Source organism: Kogia breviceps, chromosome 9 (assembly GCF_026419965.1).
Source record: "Kogia breviceps isolate mKogBre1 chromosome 9, mKogBre1 haplotype 1, whole genome shotgun sequence".
In the NCBI taxonomy this organism is placed as follows: domain Eukaryota; kingdom Metazoa; phylum Chordata; class Mammalia; order Artiodactyla; family Physeteridae; genus Kogia; species Kogia breviceps.
This window is the reverse complement of record NC_081318.1, coordinates 95,557,058-95,578,509: the sequence shown is the minus strand read 5'-3', so window position 1 is coordinate 95,578,509 and position 21,452 is coordinate 95,557,058. Positions and strand designations below refer to the sequence as shown.

Here is a 21,452-nt window from a genome sequence, read left to right as displayed (position 1 = left end):
TGGAAAGATGGAGGGCACATCTTTCTTGTAGAACAATGGGGAGGAGGTTTTGTATAACTGTTAAGGTGAGTAGAATAAGGACTGCTCTGGTTATTGTTGTGTAGTGAATTACTCCAAAACTTAGCACATTGAGCCAACTTTTAATGTTGCTTATGGTTTTATGGATCAGCAATTTTAAAAGGGCAAAGATGAGGGGCTTTGCCTCTGCTTCATGATATCTGGGGTGTCTGTTGAGACATCTCAAAGGGTGGAGACACAGGAATTATCTGAAAGCGCATTATTCACATGTCCGCCCCCCCAGGCTACAAGTATTGGAAGACTGGGCCTGCAGACAGGTGTGCCTGTCTGCATGTTTTCTGTGTGGCTTGGCTTCCTCACAGCATTGCGGCTTCTGGGGCGTCAGCGGGGGTGGCCAGTCGTTACCTGGAACCCGGACTTTCAAAAGCGAGCGTGCACCTTAACGAGTGGAAGCTGTGTTGCTTTACGACTTAGCCTCGAAAAAATCACACAGCCAGTTCCACCACCTTACATTGGTTAGATGCACATCAAAAGCTCATCCACATCTACAAGGAGGAGAATTAGAGTCCATTTCTTGTAGTAGAACTTCAGGGTTCTAGAAGAGCAAGTGGTTTGGGAAATGCTGTTGTGGCCTTTGGAGAATGTAGTCCGCCAGAAGAATGCTACAAAACGTTAATAAAAGGATGTTGTGAACTTTGAAGTATGTGTAGTTATACTTACACCGTGGTATAATCATTTAACCATTTTTCCTAAGACATAAATTTATCTAATCTTCTTTTTGTCTGGCACAGACTATAAGACCTAAGCCTAAAGTCCACTGAGTGTTACCTAACTTGCTATGTTGGGTGCGTATCACAGGGTTCTGCTCAAGTTGGTACATGAGTGAGGCTTTCTGATCGTGACTGAACTAGAAAACGTTAATTACTCTTGGATTGTAAAACTAGGTGGGGCTTTAGAATGAGCCTCAGAAGTCAGTTCTGTTTTCCATATATGTGTCAGAGAGCTTTTTACTTATTACTGCATTTGTAGTCATTCATCTCCAAGACCTATGCCCTTTTCCCATTTTTTGAATTCCTTTAGAAATAATGAGAATTTGGGTTATTCACAATGAATTATTCTTCATTTTTTACAAGAGGTGTAACGTACACCTGGGAACATGCCTGTCGTTGTGTGGTTGAGTCAGACGGTGCTGTGTGCTGTGACGCACCCTTGCATATTCATGAACAGTGGAAGTGTGAAATAACAATAGGTCTTGGCTTACTGAAGGAACTTAGTCTTTCAGTTATATTTTGATGTCTTAGTGTGCATAATTATGGCCTTTGGGTTTAAATGGCCAGGGAATTGTTGTCAGAGTTCTTTTATTTTAAAAGTTTTTTTGGTCACTAAAAGAATTTTTTTTTAGCTGTGAAGGAAATTCAGTATTTCTCAGCTGTCTTCTGATTTCTGAACTCTACTTTCACCTAACAAGACTTTGTCATTCCAAGATCGGTTGGTTGTTTCCCCAGTTCATAATTCAATATATTGAATTTTTGCTTATCCAGAACATAATTAAGAACTAAGAAACAAGCCCAAAATCTTCGAGTATTCAAGTTCATGTACTAGCCCCCTTTTAAGATCTCAAATAATATTTGTTTACTCTTCCTCTGCCTACAAAGCAAGTAAGGAGAAGGCGAAGAGCAAGAAAGAAGACATTAAAACTATGAAAATCATTGTAAAATCCCAGTAAACATTCCAGCAGCCTGATCCTGCTTGATGTAGTGGTAAACATTTTTAGGCAAACAGACCACATGTCTTATTGGGGAAAAATCAGATTGTTACCAAGCTTTTGTACAGCAGTACTTTGGGCAGGAAGACAATAGAGCAATACATTTGATATACTCAAAGAAAGAAAGAGCCAAAGATTTTGTACCTGTCAAACTGATCTTCATTTATAAAGGTCCCATATAAAATGTTATACACAGTATGTATGTTAGCCCTGGGGGAATATTTTTCTCATGAGCCCTCTGAGGAATCTATTTTTTAAATAAAGTCTTTAAACAGCCAGAATCAATGGAGAGGTATAGACATAAAGACAGAGTTCATAAAAAGACAAGATTACCCTTGAAAAATTAAGCCTGTATCAGTCCTCTGGAGGACTTACCTTACAGCCTGCTGTTAAGGAAGTGCATTAACCAGACACCCAATTGGACTTTACAGAATCTGTACTTAGTTTCCATAGACTGTCATTTTTAATTTAAAGGTAAAGTTTATATTTTAATGGAGCAGTGGTTAAGAGTCTTCTGTCAAGGATTTACTGAAGAGACAAATGGCAGTGACTGGCACTGTGTACTTAAGACGCTATAGAAAGTGTTGTCAGTGGATACAAAGTGTGTCCATTAACTATCTTTCACTGTGAATTCTAAGATTGGTAGAATATTTATATGCTCAAAATACTTTCAGTGAAACTGAACCCTTAGTTATATGTGTATGTTTGATGAAGAAAGTTTGTGACCCGAAGTACAACGTCAACTACATCTGTAGATCTGGCCTCTTGAAAACAGCCACTAGCCATTTATGATTTGATGGTAACTCCTTGTGCATTTTAAGGACTCCTGCCAATCCCCAAAGTTCATTTAACACTGTGTTCTAAAGCCTTTTCACTGGATTAAGAAATGACTCAGGAATCTTCTAGACTGTAGAATGTAGAGGTTAGGCTTTTAGATTCTGGTTTGCCCCCCAGAATGCGAGTTGCATTTCCACTGTGGGCTCTGTCATCCTTGAAGGTCTTTTCTGCCAGTATCAATGTAGTTTAGAAAAATTTTGCTTATAGCTCTAAAATTGCAGTCCTAAAATGAGAAGAAATCTAGATTACTGAGCATAAAGGCAAAAGAAATCCTTAATTTTATTTGATACTGTCTAGAATCAGATTCCAACTTTGTAAACATATGGAGCTGTTAAGTGTACTTTAACCTCTTAAAAGTTTGTGGATCCCCTGATTGCTGAGTTCAGCATCTTACAGATATTTTCACAGCTCGATATCCTTCTTACCAGCTTGCCTTAAGTACTACACATTTTAGTTTTGCAGTGTAATAAAAATATAATTTTTCATCTATACAATTCTCTTGGCAGTGTCTTTATGTGATATGATATTATGTTTAGATTATTAGTTCACTTTTCCCCATCTGGTCATAAGAGAAAGGGAAATCTACTAAGGATATACTGTCTTGTTAAGTTTCTTTTCACAAATAAAGATGAAGTCTAAACTTGTACATCCTGCACAACTCTTAAGGCTCTTCACAAAGGCAATCGACGTCTGTGTTCAAAACATGTGCAGAAATATGGTTGATCTGGATCTGGTTCTCTCAAGGTGTGAGCTGGGGCTGCTGTCAACTGAAGGTTTGACCGGCCTGAAGGATCTGCTTCATTTCCCTGCTTTTTCTCGCTTAGGAGGTTGTTGGGAGGCCCCAGTTCCTTGCCACATGGGCCTCTTCATAGGGCTGCTCTTAGCAAAGTAGCCAGCTTGGCAGAAGGAAGGGGTAGAGAGAGCACCCAGGAGAGAAGCCACAGTCTGTGTAAGATGCTGAAAGTCTTAAATTCTCTTACAAGAATATTTCAATGTTTGAATAAATCATAAGGTGAATTAATTTTGGTGGTCATTTTGTAGCAAATAGAAATATCGAATCATTATGTCGTATACCTGGAACTAACATAACATAGTGTTGTAGGTTAGTTATACGTCAATAAAAAAAGAAAAGAAAAAAGATGAGTTAATTTGTTTCTTTTCCTTCCTTTCTTTTTTTGACGTTTGACAGCTATAGATCATCATCATATCTGGAGTATCAAACACCTTTTGCTGATTGGGCTGTGATAATGATTTAGATTACACTTTGGGCCACTTAGTTGTACCATCTTAAATAGCTGTAGGTAATACCCATAACCCTGGCCTGCTGACCCAGTATGTGTCATTAGTCACAGTGGATTTGGGTAGTGGCCGAACAGAGTAAACACTTACGTGGCACTTAATATGTACCCAGATATACTGAGAGAGTGAGATTTAGGGGCAGGTACCCAGAGAAGTAAAGTAGTTTGCTCAGTGTCACTAGTAACATAACTAGTAAGTGCCACTGCTGTGGTTCAAGTCAGCATCCCTGAATTTAAGCACAGATCTGTACAAGTAATTGGCAGGAGGCAAGGGCTTGAAATTATTAGTTGGCCTTTGTATTAACATTTCAAACGTTCAAGGTCTCTCAGTCTATTTACTCCCATTTCTGTAGCCGAACTGCAAAAATTGTTTCTCCATCCATCGTATGTATCTTACATTCAAGTAATTTTTTGTTGTTACCTCTTTTAAGGTCATAGATAAATAGGGATCCTCTGTCTTTGGAGCATCTGTCTTTGCTCTGATTTTGCCTCTACAGCTCTCTCGCATTCATTAGTGTTATAGGAAATACTTGATGTAATAACAGATTAATTTACATTCAAGGGTTTTTAAATTAAGTTTTTCTGACTGAATCTCCCCCAGTTTGAAGGGAGTTTAACAGTTGTGTTATAGGCTTCATTATTGCTTAGTTTTTTGGTAGATACTAGGGCTATTTTTTTATACCTTATTCCTGATGCGTGCGTGCGTGCGTGTGTGTGTGTGTGTGTGTGTGTGTGTGTGAGCGCGCGCGCTGTACCACCACATGGCATGCAGGGCCGCGTGGTCTTAGCTCCCCAACCAGGGATCGAACCCTTTCCCCTGCAGTGCAAGCCCGGAGTCTTAACCACTGGCCCGCCAGGGAAGCCCCTGGCTTTTTAAAATTTCGCATTATTATTAATGTTTCTAATGAGGTGCCCATGATCTAAATTTTACTTTAAATTACTAATCAGGAGAATAGTGTTTTCTTAATTTCAACATTTTTAGTTGATGTCCTCTACCAACATATTTTTCACAACTGTTAAGTGTGATGTCAAACATTAGCAAGTTTATGCATGATAAAATTTTAAAGCAGTAATTTATTTTCATATGTTTTGTAACCTAAATTATGGTTACTAAAGAACGGTTGTAAAATTTTGTTCATGAAGGGGTCAGTTACAATAGATCCTTAGGTATCGTTGACAGACAAACCATTTCCAACTGCTTATCTTGTACTGGGAAAATAGATACTACTTAAAATGGCGTTTTTTATTTTATTTCAGAGTTTTTCTCTATTCATTCACAACGCCATACAATTAATCCATACTTTAATCCTAGTCATAAAGAAAAGGCACACACATTTGAGCAGCGGGTGAAAAGTTAGTCGTGGTAGAGTAGAAAGAGCGCGGTGTTGAGAATCTAGCAGAGCCTGGTTCTAATCCCGGCGCTAAGGTTTACGTCCTGGGGGAGGCTGGCCGGTGAGCAGCCCCGCCCCGCCTCCGACCCGCGTTTGATAGAAGCGATGGCACAGCGTCCCCGTGTTGCGGCCTTAAATGACACCCTGAATGCAACGAGCCTAGAGTGGGCCCTGAGCAGGCTTCTCATTTCAGTTTCCCCTTCAACCTCCTTTTCAGAGTTTGTTTCGGAGCACTTGGGGTTCCCGCCCACATGCCTTTTCCAGTCGGGCTGCAGGGCCTCTCTCTCCTGCCCCCCAGCGGTTGGAGCTGGTCTCCGCCTGCTCTGATTGCCTTGTCGTGCAGACCGCTCCTCTCACCACCACACCTTCTGAACGAGTAAGGAAGAGGCAGGTTAAAAATAACCTTCTTTATTGTGGAAATTCTCAAACGTAAAGTAGTTTTGAAGGGATAATATAGGGAATTCCTACATTTCATCTATTTTTTGCATTGTTGAGGAATGACTTACATTTTCTCTTCATTTGCTTTATTATATACATGTGTGATGTGTATGCATTTTTCTTTTGCTGCATTACCTAAAAAGAAGTTAAAACATCATGACATTTTACTTCCCAAATTCTCAGCAGACATCTAAGAAAAAGTGCTTTCTCCTATTGTGTAACCATGGTATCATTGTGTTACACCAAAGACAATGCATTATTCTGTAATGTCATCTAAAATTCCTTTCTTATTTAAATTTACCGAATTGTCTTAAGAAATGACTTTTACACGTTTTTTTCCTTTTTAAATTTAGGACAATTAGCATTTACCCATTACATTGATTATTATGCTTCTTTAATCCTTGACTTTTTTTTTATTTTTATTTTTTTGGCCTCACTACACGGCTTGCAGGATCTTAGTTCCCCGAACAGGGGTTGAACCCAGACCACAGATGGGAAAAATGACAAGTCCTAACCATTGGACCACCGGGGAAGTCCCATTCCCATCTTTGGTTAGATTTATTCCTGTGTGTGTGTGTGTGTGTGTGTGTGTGTGTGTGTGTGTGTACACGTGCATTTTATTTTTTTAATTTAACATATTTATTTATTTAGGCTGTACCAAGTCTTAATTGTGGGACACAGGATCTTTAGTTGTGGCATTCGATTTCTTAGTTGCAGCATGTGGGATCTAGGTCCCTGACCGAGGATCGAACCCGGGCCTCCTGCATTGGGAGCGTGTGGTCTTAGCCACTGGACCGCCAGGGAAGTCCCCTAAGTGTGTGTGTGTGTGTGTACATATATATGTATATTTTATATACATTATATATATTTTTTATATATATATATATATATATATATATATATATTTGGCTGTGCTGGGTCTTCGTTGCTGTGCGCAGACTTTCTCTAGTTGCGGCGAGCGGGGGCTACTCTTTGTTGCAGTGCACGGGCTTCTCATTGCTGTGGTTTCCGTTGTGGAGCACGGGCTCTAGGTGCACAGGCTTCAGTGATTGTGGCATGCGGGCTCAGTAGTTGTGGCTCACAGGCTCTAGAGTGCAGGCTCAGTAGTTGTGGCCCATGGGCTTAGTTGCTCCGTGGCATGTGGGATCTTCCCGGACCAGGGCTCAAACTGTGTCCCCTGCATTGGAAGGCAGATTCTTAACCACTGTGCCACCAGGGAAATCCCTAAGTCTATTTTTAAGATTTCAGTTTCTCATTGTTTATTGCTGGTATGTAGAAATACAATTGATTATTATATCTTGAGCTTATATCCTGCTACTCTGTTCACTCATTAGTTTTAGTAGCTTTTTTGCAGCTTCCTTAAGCTTTTTCATGTAGACGATCAGGTTGTCTATGAATAGAGGTATGTTACTGCGTGCAGGTTCATGTCCCCGACACACAGTGAGGCCAATCAAGCAGAAACGTCGAGTTTGAGAAACCTTTCAAGTAGGGAAAGGTTTATTGCAGGGCTGAGCAAGGAGAACGGGTGACTCAAGCTCAGAAAACCCCCGAACCCCCTGAGAAATTTCAGCAATGCATTTTTTTTTTTTTTTTTCAGCAATGCATTTTTAAAGGAAAGGTAAGGAAGGGACATCCCAGGGTATGTGATCAGCTCATGCACAATTCTCCGATGGGTTGATGATGATCACTCCTTAGGCAGCAGAAGGTCTGGGGGCTACCTGCTCATGATCATCAGGTGGTTAATTTCTAACATTTGTTGGCGATTTTAGCATCTGAAAAACTCAGGAAATATGCATAAGATACTATTATCTGGTACTTCAGAGAGGAGCTGCTGCAGAGGATATGGGGGAGGGGTCTGTCTTGGGAAGGCCCCACAGGCTCCTGCTCGGCTATGGATAGTTCTTCTTACTTTCCAGTCTGGATACCTTTTTATTTATTTATTTTTTCTGATTGTGCTGACTAGAGCTTCCAGGCCAGTGTTGAATAGAAGTAGGGAGAGCAGGCATACTTAACCTTTTTCCTGATCTTAGGTGGGGAAAGCATTCAGTCTTTCACCATTAGGACTGATGTTACCTGTAGATTTTTCATAGATGTTCTTCTAGTCCTGCTTTGTTGAGAATTTTCATCGGGAATGCATGTTGGATATCGTGAAATGTTTTTTATATGTTTGTTGATCTATATAGTTTTTCCCTTTTTTTTAGTGTTAATTATGGTGAATTACATCTGTTTTTTAAATGTTAAACAAGTTTTCATTCTTGGAATAGACCTCTTTTGGTCATGATGTATTATCCTTTTTATATGTTGTTTAATTTGAAACATCACCATCAGAGGGCTAAGAAACTAGGGTCAGTGAAAGGAAATGTTACTTAATATTTTTTGCTAGAAAATAGAGACATTGCTGAAAATGCTTCCAGACTTGCCTGTGAGAGAGTTCTGAGCTTTCGATTTACTGTTCAAATTGAACATGTTTTTTGCTCAGCAAGGAAAAGGGAGTCATCTTTATCTTGGCCAACAATTCCCCCAAAACAGCTAAGAAGGATAGTTTCAGAATTGTCTTCTTTGAAACCTTATAAATGGTATAGGTAGAGCTTTAGTTATAGTTTTTTGGGGTGTGCTTGGGAGATAGGAGTCGGAGTGAACTTAAAAATTGCTTTAACAATCCATTCTTGCTCTCATGTATTTGTAATCCAATCTAACATTTACTTTTTAAGAATAAAAGCAAAACTTTGGGGACTTCCCTGGCCGTCCAGTGGTTAGGACTCTGCACTTTCACTGCCAAGGGTGTGGGTTCAATCCCTGGTCGGGGAGCTAAGATCTTGTAAGAGTCGTGGCACAGCCAAATTTAAAAAAGAAAAAGAAGGAAACGTTTAAGTGATAAATGCATGATTTTTATATTAAATGATATAAATAGTGAGGTGCGGTTGTATCAAACAAACCCCTGAGTCAAGGTGGTCCTCAACTGCTGGACCCTTCCTGGTTCTCTGCTTGATGCCGTCAGCAGGGCCCTGCTGTGGCGCTGCTGTTGTCCTGCGCTTCTCTACTGACTGATGGTGAAGAAGCAGAAGGAGGGGCCTTGTCTGCGCTTTGGCTGGTCTTACGGTTCCTTTTGTGTGGACAGTGTTGTGGCCACGGGCTATCCTTTGCTAATAGCCATCGTGGCATGTGTTGTTTGCTAATTTGAGGGAATTGGAGAGGAGTATCCGTTTTCTCTTAATTCCCGGGACGTTGAAGCGGTTGGTGTGGTCTGCTGTGGGGGGATGTGCTGCACCCTCTGGCAGCCTGAGTGTTAGTTACCATTCTCTGAGAGGAGATTGAAAAATGTTCGGAGAGACTGTCGTTTCCTGTAGAAATCTGGGAGTTAGGATGTGACAGTATATGGACTGCAGATTTGGAATTGTGTATGTCAAATTTTCGAAATAAAAATTAGGATATGTTTGGGACTTCCCTGGCAGTCCAGTGGTTAAGACTCCACACGTCCAATGCAGGAGGCGCGGGTTCAGTCCCTTGTCTGGGAAATAAGATCCCGCATGCTGTGCGGCAAGGCCAAAAAAATAAAAAAACAACTTAGGATATGTTTAGTGCTTTCAGTTGTTTTTATGTTTGTGTTTAAGTTTTACTTTTATGCACCTCTTGTTAGTTGGCCTATTTTCTGGCACAGTATTCTCAGTGTGAGGGCTCTTGAAGTAACTGGACTAAATAATTTCTTTTGTTCAACTTTCAGTCCCGTTGAGAAAAGGAACGGCTGTTCTTATGCTGTGATTACACTGGAAGTAGTGCTTGTCTGTCTTAGCTCACATGTACACACTCTGGCTGTTCAAGAATTCAAATCTGAAACATATAATAGCTATACAGGATTCTTCTCTTTATGCATAATTAAATTAGTTTTAAATTTAGAAACCTTCATGTTAGCAATAATATGCAATTAAGTGGTAAGTAGCTTTCAATTAAACTATCAAGTGTTTCTGTTTAGTAAGACCAGGAAATGGTCTTCTGGGTATTAAAAATGGAGTGTGTTTCTTACTGGCGAACAGAGTGTGGTGGGCTTTGGAGTCAGACCCCGTTTCCAGCCCTGAACTGACTACTTACTGTCTCTGAGACTTTTGCCCACTTCAGCAGTGTAGACATAGTAACACATGTTGTAAGAAACAGTAGATGTGAGTGTTCCCTAAATACTTTGTGCTGTGAAATGTGGCTAGTTCCTTGAAGAAATGGTTTTGTGAGCAGACCTGTCTGGAATTTGTAGCATCCTGTTCTCTTGGAGGTTCCCACTGTGTGTTAAGACGCTGGGCTCTGAGAACCATTTTGGTCAAGAAATCTGCTTGCTTTGTTCAACTAAGCATTTCCCAGGCACTTCTTGAACTGCTACTCCTGGCCCTCTGTTAGATATAGTGGAGGATGTGATTTAGATGCTTCCTGCTTTGAGCCTCTCAACACTAGGCACGAAACATCCATGTCTTTCTTGAGTGATTTGTAAGAATTCTGCAGATGTAAAAAGTGAGAACGGGGGCCTTCCCTGGTGGCGCAGTAGTTGAGAATCCGCCTGCCAATGCAGGGGACACGGGTTCGTGCCCCGGTCTGGGAGGATCCCACATGCCGCGGAGCAGCTGGGCCCGTGAGCCATGGCCGCTGAGCCTGTGTGTCTGGAGCCTGTGCTCCACAATGGGAGAGGCCACAACAGTGAGAGGCCCGCATACCACCAAAAAAAAAAAAAAAAAAAAGTGAGAACGTTTTTGCAATAAATAGAGCAGTAGATGTTAAAATAGAGATAAAGAATAAAAGAGTAATTTTATATCCAGAGATTTTTGCTGCTAACATCTTATCTTCCCAGACTTTTTCTTGTGTATTTCATAAAAAATGGTATCATATTACACATGCTACTTTGTACCCTGCTTATTTTATTTACGATGTCAAGTGAAGGTCTTTTAGATGCCTGTGAAGCATCCTTACCTCCCCAAGAGTCAACCTTAACACTGAGTGCTTTCTTTTGCTCTCCATCCTGTTTCCTGGCAGGAGCTTTAGGTTGAGGAAGAGTGGTGAGAGCAGCAAGTTCTTTTGGTGGGTAAATTGTCGTATGTTGTATAATTCCTTGTTGGCTATGCATAAACTCTTGGTGTATGCAGAACTATGCGGAGTACACATCCTTGGTTTTGGTGAGTTGTATTATAGTGACCCCAAAAGATTTGCATTTAACTTACTGCTTAGAAGAAAAAAGATTGTTTAGAAATGTCAAGAGCTAGAATATACATATTATGTACAGGTAGACTTAAATATAAAACCTCCAGTTATTGTTGCAGCGTGCTGGGTGGTTCATTGCTTTTCTAAGTTAAATATTAAAAAAATAAGCCTAAAAGAAAGACATAGGGGGCATTTTTCTTTTGATGAAAGATAGTCTTGAAAAAATGTTGTACTATTAAACATGTTTTTAAATCTGATTTTATTATTTAGAGTTTTATTTAATAGTATCAGAAACTGACAAGGAAGAACGAGTTTCCATTGCTAGTTTTCTGAAATTTAATTTTTTTTTCTTTCTTTTAAATAATAAAAGGTGGCTATCATCCAGTGAAAATTGGAGACCTCTTCAATGGCCGGTATCATGTTATTAGGAAGCTAGGATGGGGACACTTCTCTACTGTCTGGCTGTGCTGGGATATGCAGTAAGTGTTCCTTGTCATTCATGCTCTTGATTCGTGGTCTGGTTCAACATCTTTATTTTATAACAAGCTAAGGCTGAGGAGCACACCTGCTTCTGTTGTGGCGTGTAAGGCACACAGCACAGGCCCGCCCCACCTAGTCACACGTGCCCCTCTCAGTTTGAAGTTCATTTGCCTGTCATCTTTAAATATTAATTTTCTTCTGCCTTTATATCTGAGGCTTATTCATTGTAATTGCACTACACTCGGGTCATATTGTTTTTCTAGTAATTCATCCATACCAGAAAAACATTCAAATGTAAAATAATAATGTTTAGGCCTTTCCAGTCAGTGGTTTTCGACTTTTTTTGAAAGCCATGACCCATAATATGAAACTGCATCCTTAGAGTACACGTACACATGTGTAGTGTGTGTGTGAATTGAAACAAGTGTTATAATACTTGATCTTAACCATATGTGATGAACTCTGACATCTATCTAGTCTACTCGATTTTTATGAGGACAAAACAGAAACACAAAGCAAAGAAGAGATTGACACATGAACCCACTGCTTTACTGTAACCCCACATTTTGAAAAGTACTATTTTAAAGGAAAGCTTTTTGAAAGTTGCTATTTATTGGAGTTTTTTAGAGTTCATTATGATGTCTAGTTTATTAGTCTAGTTTATTAGAGTTATTATAAGTGATCACTTCTGTTAAAATTTTTTTAATGCATTTTTTTTTAAGGGGAAAAAGATTTGTTGCAATGAAAGTTGTAAAAAGTGCCCAGCATTATACAGAGACAGCCTTGGATGAAATAAAATTGCTCAAATGTGTAAGTACTACAAAAATGTGAATGATATAAGAAAGGCTAGTGATGAAATTTTACAGAGGGATTTTTCTGGGTTTTACTAAATTAATTGAATTTCTTATTTGTAAGTTCAAATACTGAATCTTTTATTTTGTACAACATTTATTAAACAGTTTTGGTTGGTACAATGGAAATGACTTTCAGTCTTAAACACTTCTGTTGTTGAATTCATTTTTCTCTCTTTAGGTTCGAGAGAGTGATCCCACTGACCCAAATAAAGACATGGTGGTACAGCTGATCGACGACTTCAAAATTTCCGGCATGAATGGAATACGTATCCTTTCTGACGGTTCTGTTGCGTCCTAATGGCTGAATTACACTCTAGTTTTTCTTTTTACTTTTAAAAAATGGAAATATTTTAAGCCCTGTACATTTCTGTTTGCTGTTTCACTCTCCACACCCGGCCTCTAGTGTCTTTATGTTATATGTTTCTTGAAAGATGAAAGTTTCTTCGTTATAAGGTGAATTGTTGCTTTTGCTTTTTGAATAGGGAGGCCTTAGTTCTGATTCTGGAAAAGAAGTGTGTCTTACAAGTGGAGCAAGGGCATCTCATGACCTCCCTTTCTCTTTTGAGGATATCAGTTTTAATTGGGCTGCTGCTGTATTGTTTGCATGCTTAGTAAGTAGTTTTGGGGGAGGGAGGGCTCAGGAGGAGGTGAATGGGGGTAGTGTGGAAGGAGCTCTCCTCCTGTCTTTACCCTCCTTCTGCCCAGGGCATTGGTAAAGGGCAGCCCCAGGGGTCTCAGTGACAGCAGAATAACCTGTAGCTCAGAGCTTTTGGCACACGTGGAGAGAAGAGATAATGCCTTTAGTTTCCAGCATGCTGTTTCCATGTTTTAGTATTGGATCCTCTGAAGATAGCCCTTTATGGGCCTGATCTAGGCAATACCTTCATTCCCCAAGGTTCAGGAATACCGAACCATGTATTAATTATCTTGTGACTGGTGAGTGCCAGGTGTGTGTCAAGAGCCAGGCTCTTCTCATTCTTGATATTTTATTCTTTCCTTTATCATGTTTGGAACAGATCCAACATTTTGATATTTGACCTGTTCAAGCTCCAGAACCTGAGCACAAAGCCTTCTCCCAGCCTACACCACAGAATGACAGTCTGTTTCTGCATCTCCTGAGTCTTAATCCCATAGGGAAACACTTTCTTCACACCCTGTATATTTGAGGAGGTTTTTATATTTCTTCTAGAGATCAGATTTGAGGATACTAGCAAGTTCTGGTGACTGCTGATGTTACCTCACCCTTTGCCTCAAGACCCTTTCTGCTAGCTGCAAAGTGCATTTTCCCCTCTTGATAGATAGAAGGATAGAGCTGGTCCTTCTCTGCCCCTGGTCTCCAAGTGAGCCTGTTTGTTTATGTGCAGGCAGGGCAGCCCTTCCTCTTGCATCAGATCTGGAAGGCAGTTCTTTTTTTTTTTTTTTGCAGTACGCGGGCCTCTCACTGCTGTGGCCTCTCCCGTTGCGGAGCGCAGGCTCAGCGGCCATGGCTCACGGGCCCAGCTGCTCCGCGGCATGTGGGATCTTCCCGGACTGGGGCACGAACCCGCGTCCCCTGCATCGGCAAGCAGACTCCCAACCACTGTGCCACCAGGGAAGCCCTGGAAGGCAGTTCTTAAGACAGCTGATAGAGAGAGGGTTTCTTTGGAGAAAACACCTGATTTGTAGGTAAATGGAGGGGTTTTTCTTGATATATATTGAATACATTCCAGTGGCTATTTCTACTTTTAAGTAGTCCAGATTTGTCAATGCTTTGAGAACACTCAGGTCATAATTTAGAAGCCTTGGGCTTCGGCTCTATGCCTGCTACTAACTTTAGACCTTAGCTGCCATTTTTTTAATGAGCTTGGGAAATAGTAAGGAACTTCTAGCTTTAGATCATCTGTGCATAAGTCTAGCACATATGCTGTCCAGTGTCATAGAAATATTTCTCTTATTTTTATTAAAGATATTTAAATCAATAGTTATTATGATGATGTGGTAGATCCAGATATTGTAAAAAATATTAACTCATCTGACCTTCTTATAGGCCTGTATATAGGTCTCCAGGGCTAAACAAAATATTCTCAAAGGGTTTCAGAGTCATTTAAAATCTTTATGAATGACATGAATATATTTATATGAGGGACTTTGGTGGCTCACAGTTCTGGAGGGTCAGTGGTTGACTAGAATTTCTATTAAAAAACAAAAACAAAACCCAGGTTCCTGAGATTTCATTATTATAGGTTGGTCTTACTGGCCATGCTGTGTCTTAAATTGTGACCATACATTCTTAAAAACTTAAAAAATTAAAATTGATCTAGTGGCCCTGTGAAAGATATTATTAAAGGAAAAGATTAAATGTCTTCACTGTGTTTGGTAAATTTCTGTTTTATGAAGTGTTTTATGTGATGTATAGGATAGAAATTTAGGCAGGCAGGACACTTAAGGTGGGAGAGTTCTCTGTTCTTTTCCTCATCAGTTTCTGTGAGGTTTCAGTGTTGCTCATTTTCGTTAAGGCTGATTGTCAGGAGGAGTGTGCTTGAGAGCGCGGGTAAGTGTGGGGTTGAGTCATGGGTCTGACACCTTTGGATTGTGTCAGGCAGGAGGGTTCTTTAAACTCCCGGAGGTTTACTCTCCTCATTCCTTATGTTGTTATGAGTACGCATTAAATCATATATGGCACATGGTAGGTACTTAGTACATGTTAGATCTTTCTAGTTAGATGAGGAACAACAAATGACCACTTTTGGTATTATTGATAGTATTGAAGTTGCATTTTATAAAGAAATAATTGTTTTGCCAAGTGCCACAATGATGCTGCTTTTAGTAATTCTGTCACTGCAGGAAATGTATCCAGAAATGATCCTTAACCCTATCCCAGATGTCTGCATGGTCTTTGAAGTGCTTGGCCACCATCTCCTCAAGTGGATCATAAAATCCAACTACCAAGGCCTCCCAGTACGTTGTGTGAAGAGCATTATTCGACAGGTGAGGCTTATGACAGCAGCCCCCAGCTCCCAATACCTAACTGGCTAGCCTTTCAACACGAATTCCTGTTTAAAACAAACAAACAAACAAACAAAAAAACCATGCACAAACACAGATACATCTCTCTCTGCAGTTTTTGAAATATATCACGGTGCATAACATTTTGAACTTATTAAATCAATTTTTGTATTTAGTTAATGATAAGCCATTCTGTCTTGTAAAGGGAGCAATATGTAAAGGTCAAGCATAAATTTCTTTTGGCATATGGATCTTTTTTCAGGTAAGTGATACAGTAAAATGAGAAATTGTTTTATCCAGTATCATTACTACAGAATGTCCCACTTAGTTCCTTAGAAAATAATACGGAAAAAAACATACAGTATATTGTGTTTATTTGCTATTTCTAAGTGTTTGGATGAAGGATAAATGAAAGGTAATTTAAGGAATGTTTAAGTTATATATGGACTATTGTATTTGTACTTCGTTCATTTGCCTTGACAATAGAAAACCTTCCGTTAGTGTGTGGTTCGGTGTTCATGCTGCAGCAGATATTTATAGAATGGAAGTATACACATATGGAAGATTTCCTTCTAATTAGAAATGTTTACCAGATTCAGTTTTCTGCATGGAACATACCAGTCTTTGACTCATTGCCCTTAGAGCCTAAATTAGGAAAGTTGCAGATACGCTTTATTCTGGATTACCTATTCTGATATAATGGATAATTACCATGCATATTTCTGCAGAGTAAGTAATATCAGGGAGGTTGCTTGGTTTGCTTGAGAAGAGGACTAGTTGGTTTGGAGCGCCTTCCTTGTCCCCAGGCCCAGATCTTGAGCTAGATCTGCCTGGGGGTTCTAGACCTGAAATACAGACCTTGATCCATAATTCTTTTTTTTTTTTATATTTACGTATTTATTTGGCTGCATTGGGTCTTACCTGTGGCACGCAGGATCTTTTGATGCGGCATGCAGGCTTCTCTAGTTGTGGCATGTGAACTCTTAGTTGTGGCATGCATGTGGGATCTAGTTCCCTGCCCAGGGATTGAACCCGGGCCCCCTGCATTGATTGGGAGCCTGGAATCTCATCCACTGTGCCACCAGGGAAGTCCCCTGAAAAAATTTAACTATCCAATTTAAAATTTCTGATTTATCTCTGATAAATCTTGGAAATATTAAAAGATTTACATATTTTAACAAAAAGCAAATAATTTCAGAAATATCAGTTCGAATGTGTATCACACAGGTTCTCTCATTCCTTTGAACTCTATACTTTCAAAGATGTCCACTGTTGCTCTAGGTGTCACCATAACTCAGGCTGGGCAGTGTTGGGAGAAGGCAAATTAGCAGATGAACCGTCGATATTTATTTGTATTCCAGAATGGAAAAACAAAATCTTGCCTTACTTAGCAAGTAAAAGAGTCTTTAACTCTAAAGCTGAAATTCGTGGAGTTTAATGGAACTTTAATGAATACTTAGTGAATGAACAGATGATTTAATGAATGTGTTATCCTCACTTTAATTCATGTACACTGTGCCTTAGTAAGAACTCTTGTAGTGTTTTATTGGCTTCAAGATGGAAGTTTGATTTTATGTGGTCTGCACTTAGTTCTTGTAGGTAGTGTTAATAGAAGCTTTGTTTTGCTCTGGTATGAACCCATCTTTAATTTTCTTTAAGAAAAATCTTATCATGAAATCGGGATTTTTTTTTTCCCCCCATAAACTTGTAACTTTCAAAGTATTAAATTGTTATATATCCCAGGTAATAATCTGTATGTCTGAATTTCCCTTCATTCCCTTTGATCCATCCTGTGGGTTCAGTACTTTTGACTTCTGGGTAGTACTGGGAATATCCTTTATTAATAGACCTACTCAGCTCTGTTACTCCCCATAACACAAGGTAGGCCAGCTTTCTAATATTCTTTCATTGTGTGGCCTCCTTCACCTTTGAAGTCCGGTGTAGCTGACTGTGTTTCACTCATTCCTGTTGCTGTCTCCCTTGCGCTCCCCTCGTCATCTAGCCATCCATCCCTCCTGGCCAATATATGTTTCTCTTGTTGTTCTTTCCGTTTCCAGTGCCACCATCCTTAGTTCAGGTCCTTATCACCTCCAGCCAGTACCTTTTCACAAGCTTCTCTCTCTCTACTCTCCCAGAGTCCAGCCCATCTTATTCTACTTCCTCACGTCAGTTTATTCTCTTTTCTGTTGGCAGTTGCTTTCCTAAGTAACACTTTGTTTTAATAGTTCATATCCCCATCTAGAAGCCTTTAGTGGCTTTCCATTGCCTGTTGTTGAAGCTTAATATTGTTGGCTTTCATGAAGCAATGTATAGAGTGATAAAGAGCTTGGGTGTTGATGTCAAATACAGTTCTATGTGTCCATGGGTTCAGCCAACCATGGATTGAAAATATTCAGGGAAAAAAGTTCCAGAATGTTCCAAAAAGCAAAATTTGAATTTTCTGTGCAGGCAGCTATTACATAGCATTTACATTTTATTTACAGTTATTTACATAGTATTTATATTGTATAAAATATTGTAAATAATCTAGAGATGATTTAAAGTACGTGGGAGGATTGTGTAGATTACATACAGATACTGCTGCCCTTTTATTATAAGGGACTTGAGCATCTGTGGATTTTGGTATCCGCAAAGCGTGGGTTGGTCTCGTGGAACCAAACCCCTGCAGATTCTGAGGGACAACTGTATACCCTACTCTAGCTAAAGGACTTTGGCCAAGTTACTTAATCTCTTTAAGTCATAATTTCATCATGAATAAAATGAGAATAATAATGGTACCTTCATTATTAGATAATTGTTAAGATGTAAAGGGATACTGCTATTAATAATTATAAATGTTTATTCAGTGCTTACTATGTGCCAAGCATAGTTCTAAGTACTTTGCAAATTTTTATGCATTGAATCCTCACAATAAGTCTATGAAATAGGTATTTTTACTGTCTTAATTTTATGGAATTGGAACTTAGGTTAGGTAACTTGGCCCTAGTCAAGAAATAACAAGTGTATGTGGTAGAGCAGGAATTCAAACCCACGTAGTCTGGCTTCAGAGCACATGCATTTACCATTTTCCCAAGCAGCAAATAATATCTTTGGACTTGTACTCAGTTTATGTCCAATAAGAGTTAAATCATTGCTCTTCTTGTGAACCTGTTTAAGGTCTTCTACAATCTAGTGAAAGCCCGTATTTCCCCTTAGATACCCCGATTCAGCTCTTACCTCCTGGCAGGTAAATTTTTCCCCATTAATTAATTAATCATTTAAGTAGGTATGACTTGTTAAGTGTCCTTCAGGTACACAGTTTCCCTTCTGGAATCAACTAAGTTATGGTTTTCTTACGAATATTCAGAGATGTCCCAAGCATTTATAAACACATGCTGTTTTACCAGAATTCTTATACATAAATTTTTACTGGTTTTCTGTAGAGTATTTAGAGAAAGTACTCACTTTGCCTTCTTTTTTTTTGCGGTACGCGGGCCTCTCACTGTCGTGGCCTCTCCCGTTGCGGAGCACAGGCTCCAGACGTGCAGGCCCAGCAGCCATGGCTCACGGGCCCAGCCACTCCGCGGCATGTGGGATCTTCCCAGACCGGAGCACGAACCCGTGACCCCTGCATTGGCAGGCGGACTCCCAACCACTGCGCCACCAGGGAAGCCCCACTTTGCCATTTTTTTAAGCTCCACACCTTTGGTTTATTTCTTTTGTCCTAGGCTGTAGAAAATACCATTCTTTCTATTCTACCCATGTTTATAAAGACTCAATCAATATTCCACTTCTGTGATAAAGGCTTCCCATTCTACCCTAGTTAAGAGCGATATTTCTTCCCTCCTTGGGGAAGGATGGCTGCAGCCTACACTTGGTCCTTTCTTAATGATTGCAGGGTCTTAAAGTGTAAGCCAAAGTTTCTCAACCCTGGCACTGCTGACATTTTGGACTGGATAGTCCTTTCTTGTATGGACCTGCCCTGTGCGTTGAAGGTTGTTTAGATGCATCCCTGGCCTCTGCCCACTAGATGTCTGTCTCAGCCAGGACCACCCCAGCAGTGACAGTTAAAAAAATATTTCTGAACTTTGTGAAATGTCTTCGAGGAGGCAAAATTTCCTTTTGCTGAGAACCACTGGAATAGAGGAAAGTGTAATGAGTACACTTAAGTCTTGGCAATAGACTTAATTTCAAATTCTAACTTTGGCGCTTACTACTTTGTGACCCTGATCAAATTACTTAACTTCTGTAAGCCTGTGTCTGCATTTGTCACATCAGGATGATAATGCATACTTTGTGGCTTTATTGTGGAGGTGAGTTTGGGAGAGACTGCTGATAAAGCTTTCAGCATGGTGACCAGCACAGCGTAGCCGTCCTGTCTCCCCAGCTGCATATTCTGAGCACTGGGAGTCCCAGATCACATGTTGTAGGTTTCACATCTCTTTGTAGCTTCCTTCACATCGTAGGAAGTCAAGAAATATTTGAGAGGTTAGCTTTCCCTAAATGAAAGAAGAAATGTATGTTCCTCTTATTCTTACTGTACAAAGTGGCTGACCTTTCTGTGATCTGAAGGGTCACACTTATTTTTGAAAAGTCGCAGCACAGTTGAATCACTTGCTTTTCCAGGGTTTCCTATACACTATTATCAATCTTTTGATCAGTTCTTAACTGTCCTTGTTTCGCCCTGGTGACCTTGTGCAGGGTCAGGAAGGGCCATCCTCTTGGTTTCTGGTGATCGTGGTGAGGACACCTCCTTGCCTCTCCCAGGCTGCTTCTCTGGCCTCAGGCATGGGATGTATTTGCCCCCCAGCTTTCATTTCTTTTTCTTTTAAAATCAGCTTTATTGAAGTCTATTTTATGTTTAGCTTTTATTTCTAAAGCCGAAAGAAGAAAAAGGGTGCCGTGTTGTCAGGGTTTGTTATTTGTGGTGCATTCAAGGTGTACCACAGGTGATGGGGTTTTAAAATGCTGTTGCTGTTCTTTATTATTATTTTTTTAATTAATTAAGTTATTTATTTTTGGCTGCATTGGGTCTTCATTGCCGCCTGCGGGCTTTCTCTAGTTACGGCGAGCGGGGGCTACTCTTCGTTGCGGTGTGCGGGCTTCTCATTATGGTGGCTTTTCTTGTTGTGGAGCACGGGCTCTAGGCATGCAGACTTCAGTAGTTGTGGCATGAGGGCTCAGTAGTTGTGGCTCGTGGGCTTCTAGAGAGCAGGCTCAGTAGTTGTGGCACATGGACTTAGTTGCTCCACGGCATGTGGGATCTTCCCAGACCAGGGCTCAAACCCGTGTCCCCTGCCTCGGCAGGCGGGTTCTTAACCACTGCGCCACCAGGGAAGTCCCTGTTGCTGTTCTTTAAACGTGGCTTTTATTTTCTTCTGTACTCGAAAGGGGAGCCTATATTTTACTTTTTAAAACCTTATGGTTTAATTCATTGCCCTTTCCAGAAACCTTTTGATGAAGTGGCTGCTTGCCGTGAAATGAAGCTTGGTAAGGTCAAGGCTCTGATTTTGGTGACTTTGCTACGATATGTAGGTACAGCGTTTAGCCCTGGATTTTTGAATTATCGTTACTCTTTCTGTTATCATGCTTGTCACTAACATTTATTATGCTCTTTCAGGCACTCAGATTTAAGTGCTTTCTTTGTATTATGCTGTCTAGTCCTCACCACAGCTTTGTGAGGCCAGAGGTGTTCTTACCTCCACTCTGAGGAAGGTGTTAGAAGTTTTCCCCAGGCCCACAGTTACTGTGGGGAATCAAGACTGGAATACAGGCGGTGCAGTCCGGAATCCATGCTCTTGACTGCCAGGTAGTGTGAAATGTCTGCATAGGAAGCCTGGGGAGCATTTAAAATGATAGCATGTCTTGTGAAGAGGATGCATTCACGTCTCTGTTTGTGGAAATGGTTTACTTCTACGTTTGTCTACACTTAGTATTTATTTACCATTTAAATGATCTCACTGGTCCTTTTGTCAATGAATGCATTATGATCAAGCCAGTATTATTCAGTTTTAGAATAGAAAGTTAATTTTAAGTTGGTAAACATTTTTATGTTCTTGGATTTGATCAGTGTGGTAGTACATATGATGCTGTACTAACTTGGAATTCTCCTCCTCAAAATGTTGGGTACGCAGCTCAGAAGTTCGGGGAAGTCGCTGCCTTCAAGGGAGTTGAGCCCCTTTCCCAGCTCATTCCTCCGTGCTTCCTCAGTTCTGGGCACAGTGTTCTTTCA

The 21,452-nt window shown here is 40.2% G+C and overlaps 1 protein-coding gene across 11 annotated transcripts in view; it reads left to right on the top strand.

Annotated features, from left to right (window-relative positions):
* SRPK2 (SRSF protein kinase 2) overlaps positions 1-21,452 on the top strand; it is a 227,021-nt gene that overhangs the window by 169,407 nt on the left and 36,162 nt on the right. For all 11 annotated transcript variants that reach the window (XM_067042808.1, XM_067042814.1, XM_067042813.1 and 8 more), the window contains 4 exons: positions 11,293-11,401; positions 12,125-12,212; positions 12,435-12,522; positions 15,117-15,223. In XM_067042808.1, coding sequence (XP_066898909.1) covers positions 11,293-11,401; positions 12,125-12,212; positions 12,435-12,522; positions 15,117-15,223 — 392 coding nt within the window. The remainder of the gene's footprint in view (positions 1-11,292; positions 11,402-12,124; positions 12,213-12,434; positions 12,523-15,116; positions 15,224-21,452) is intronic.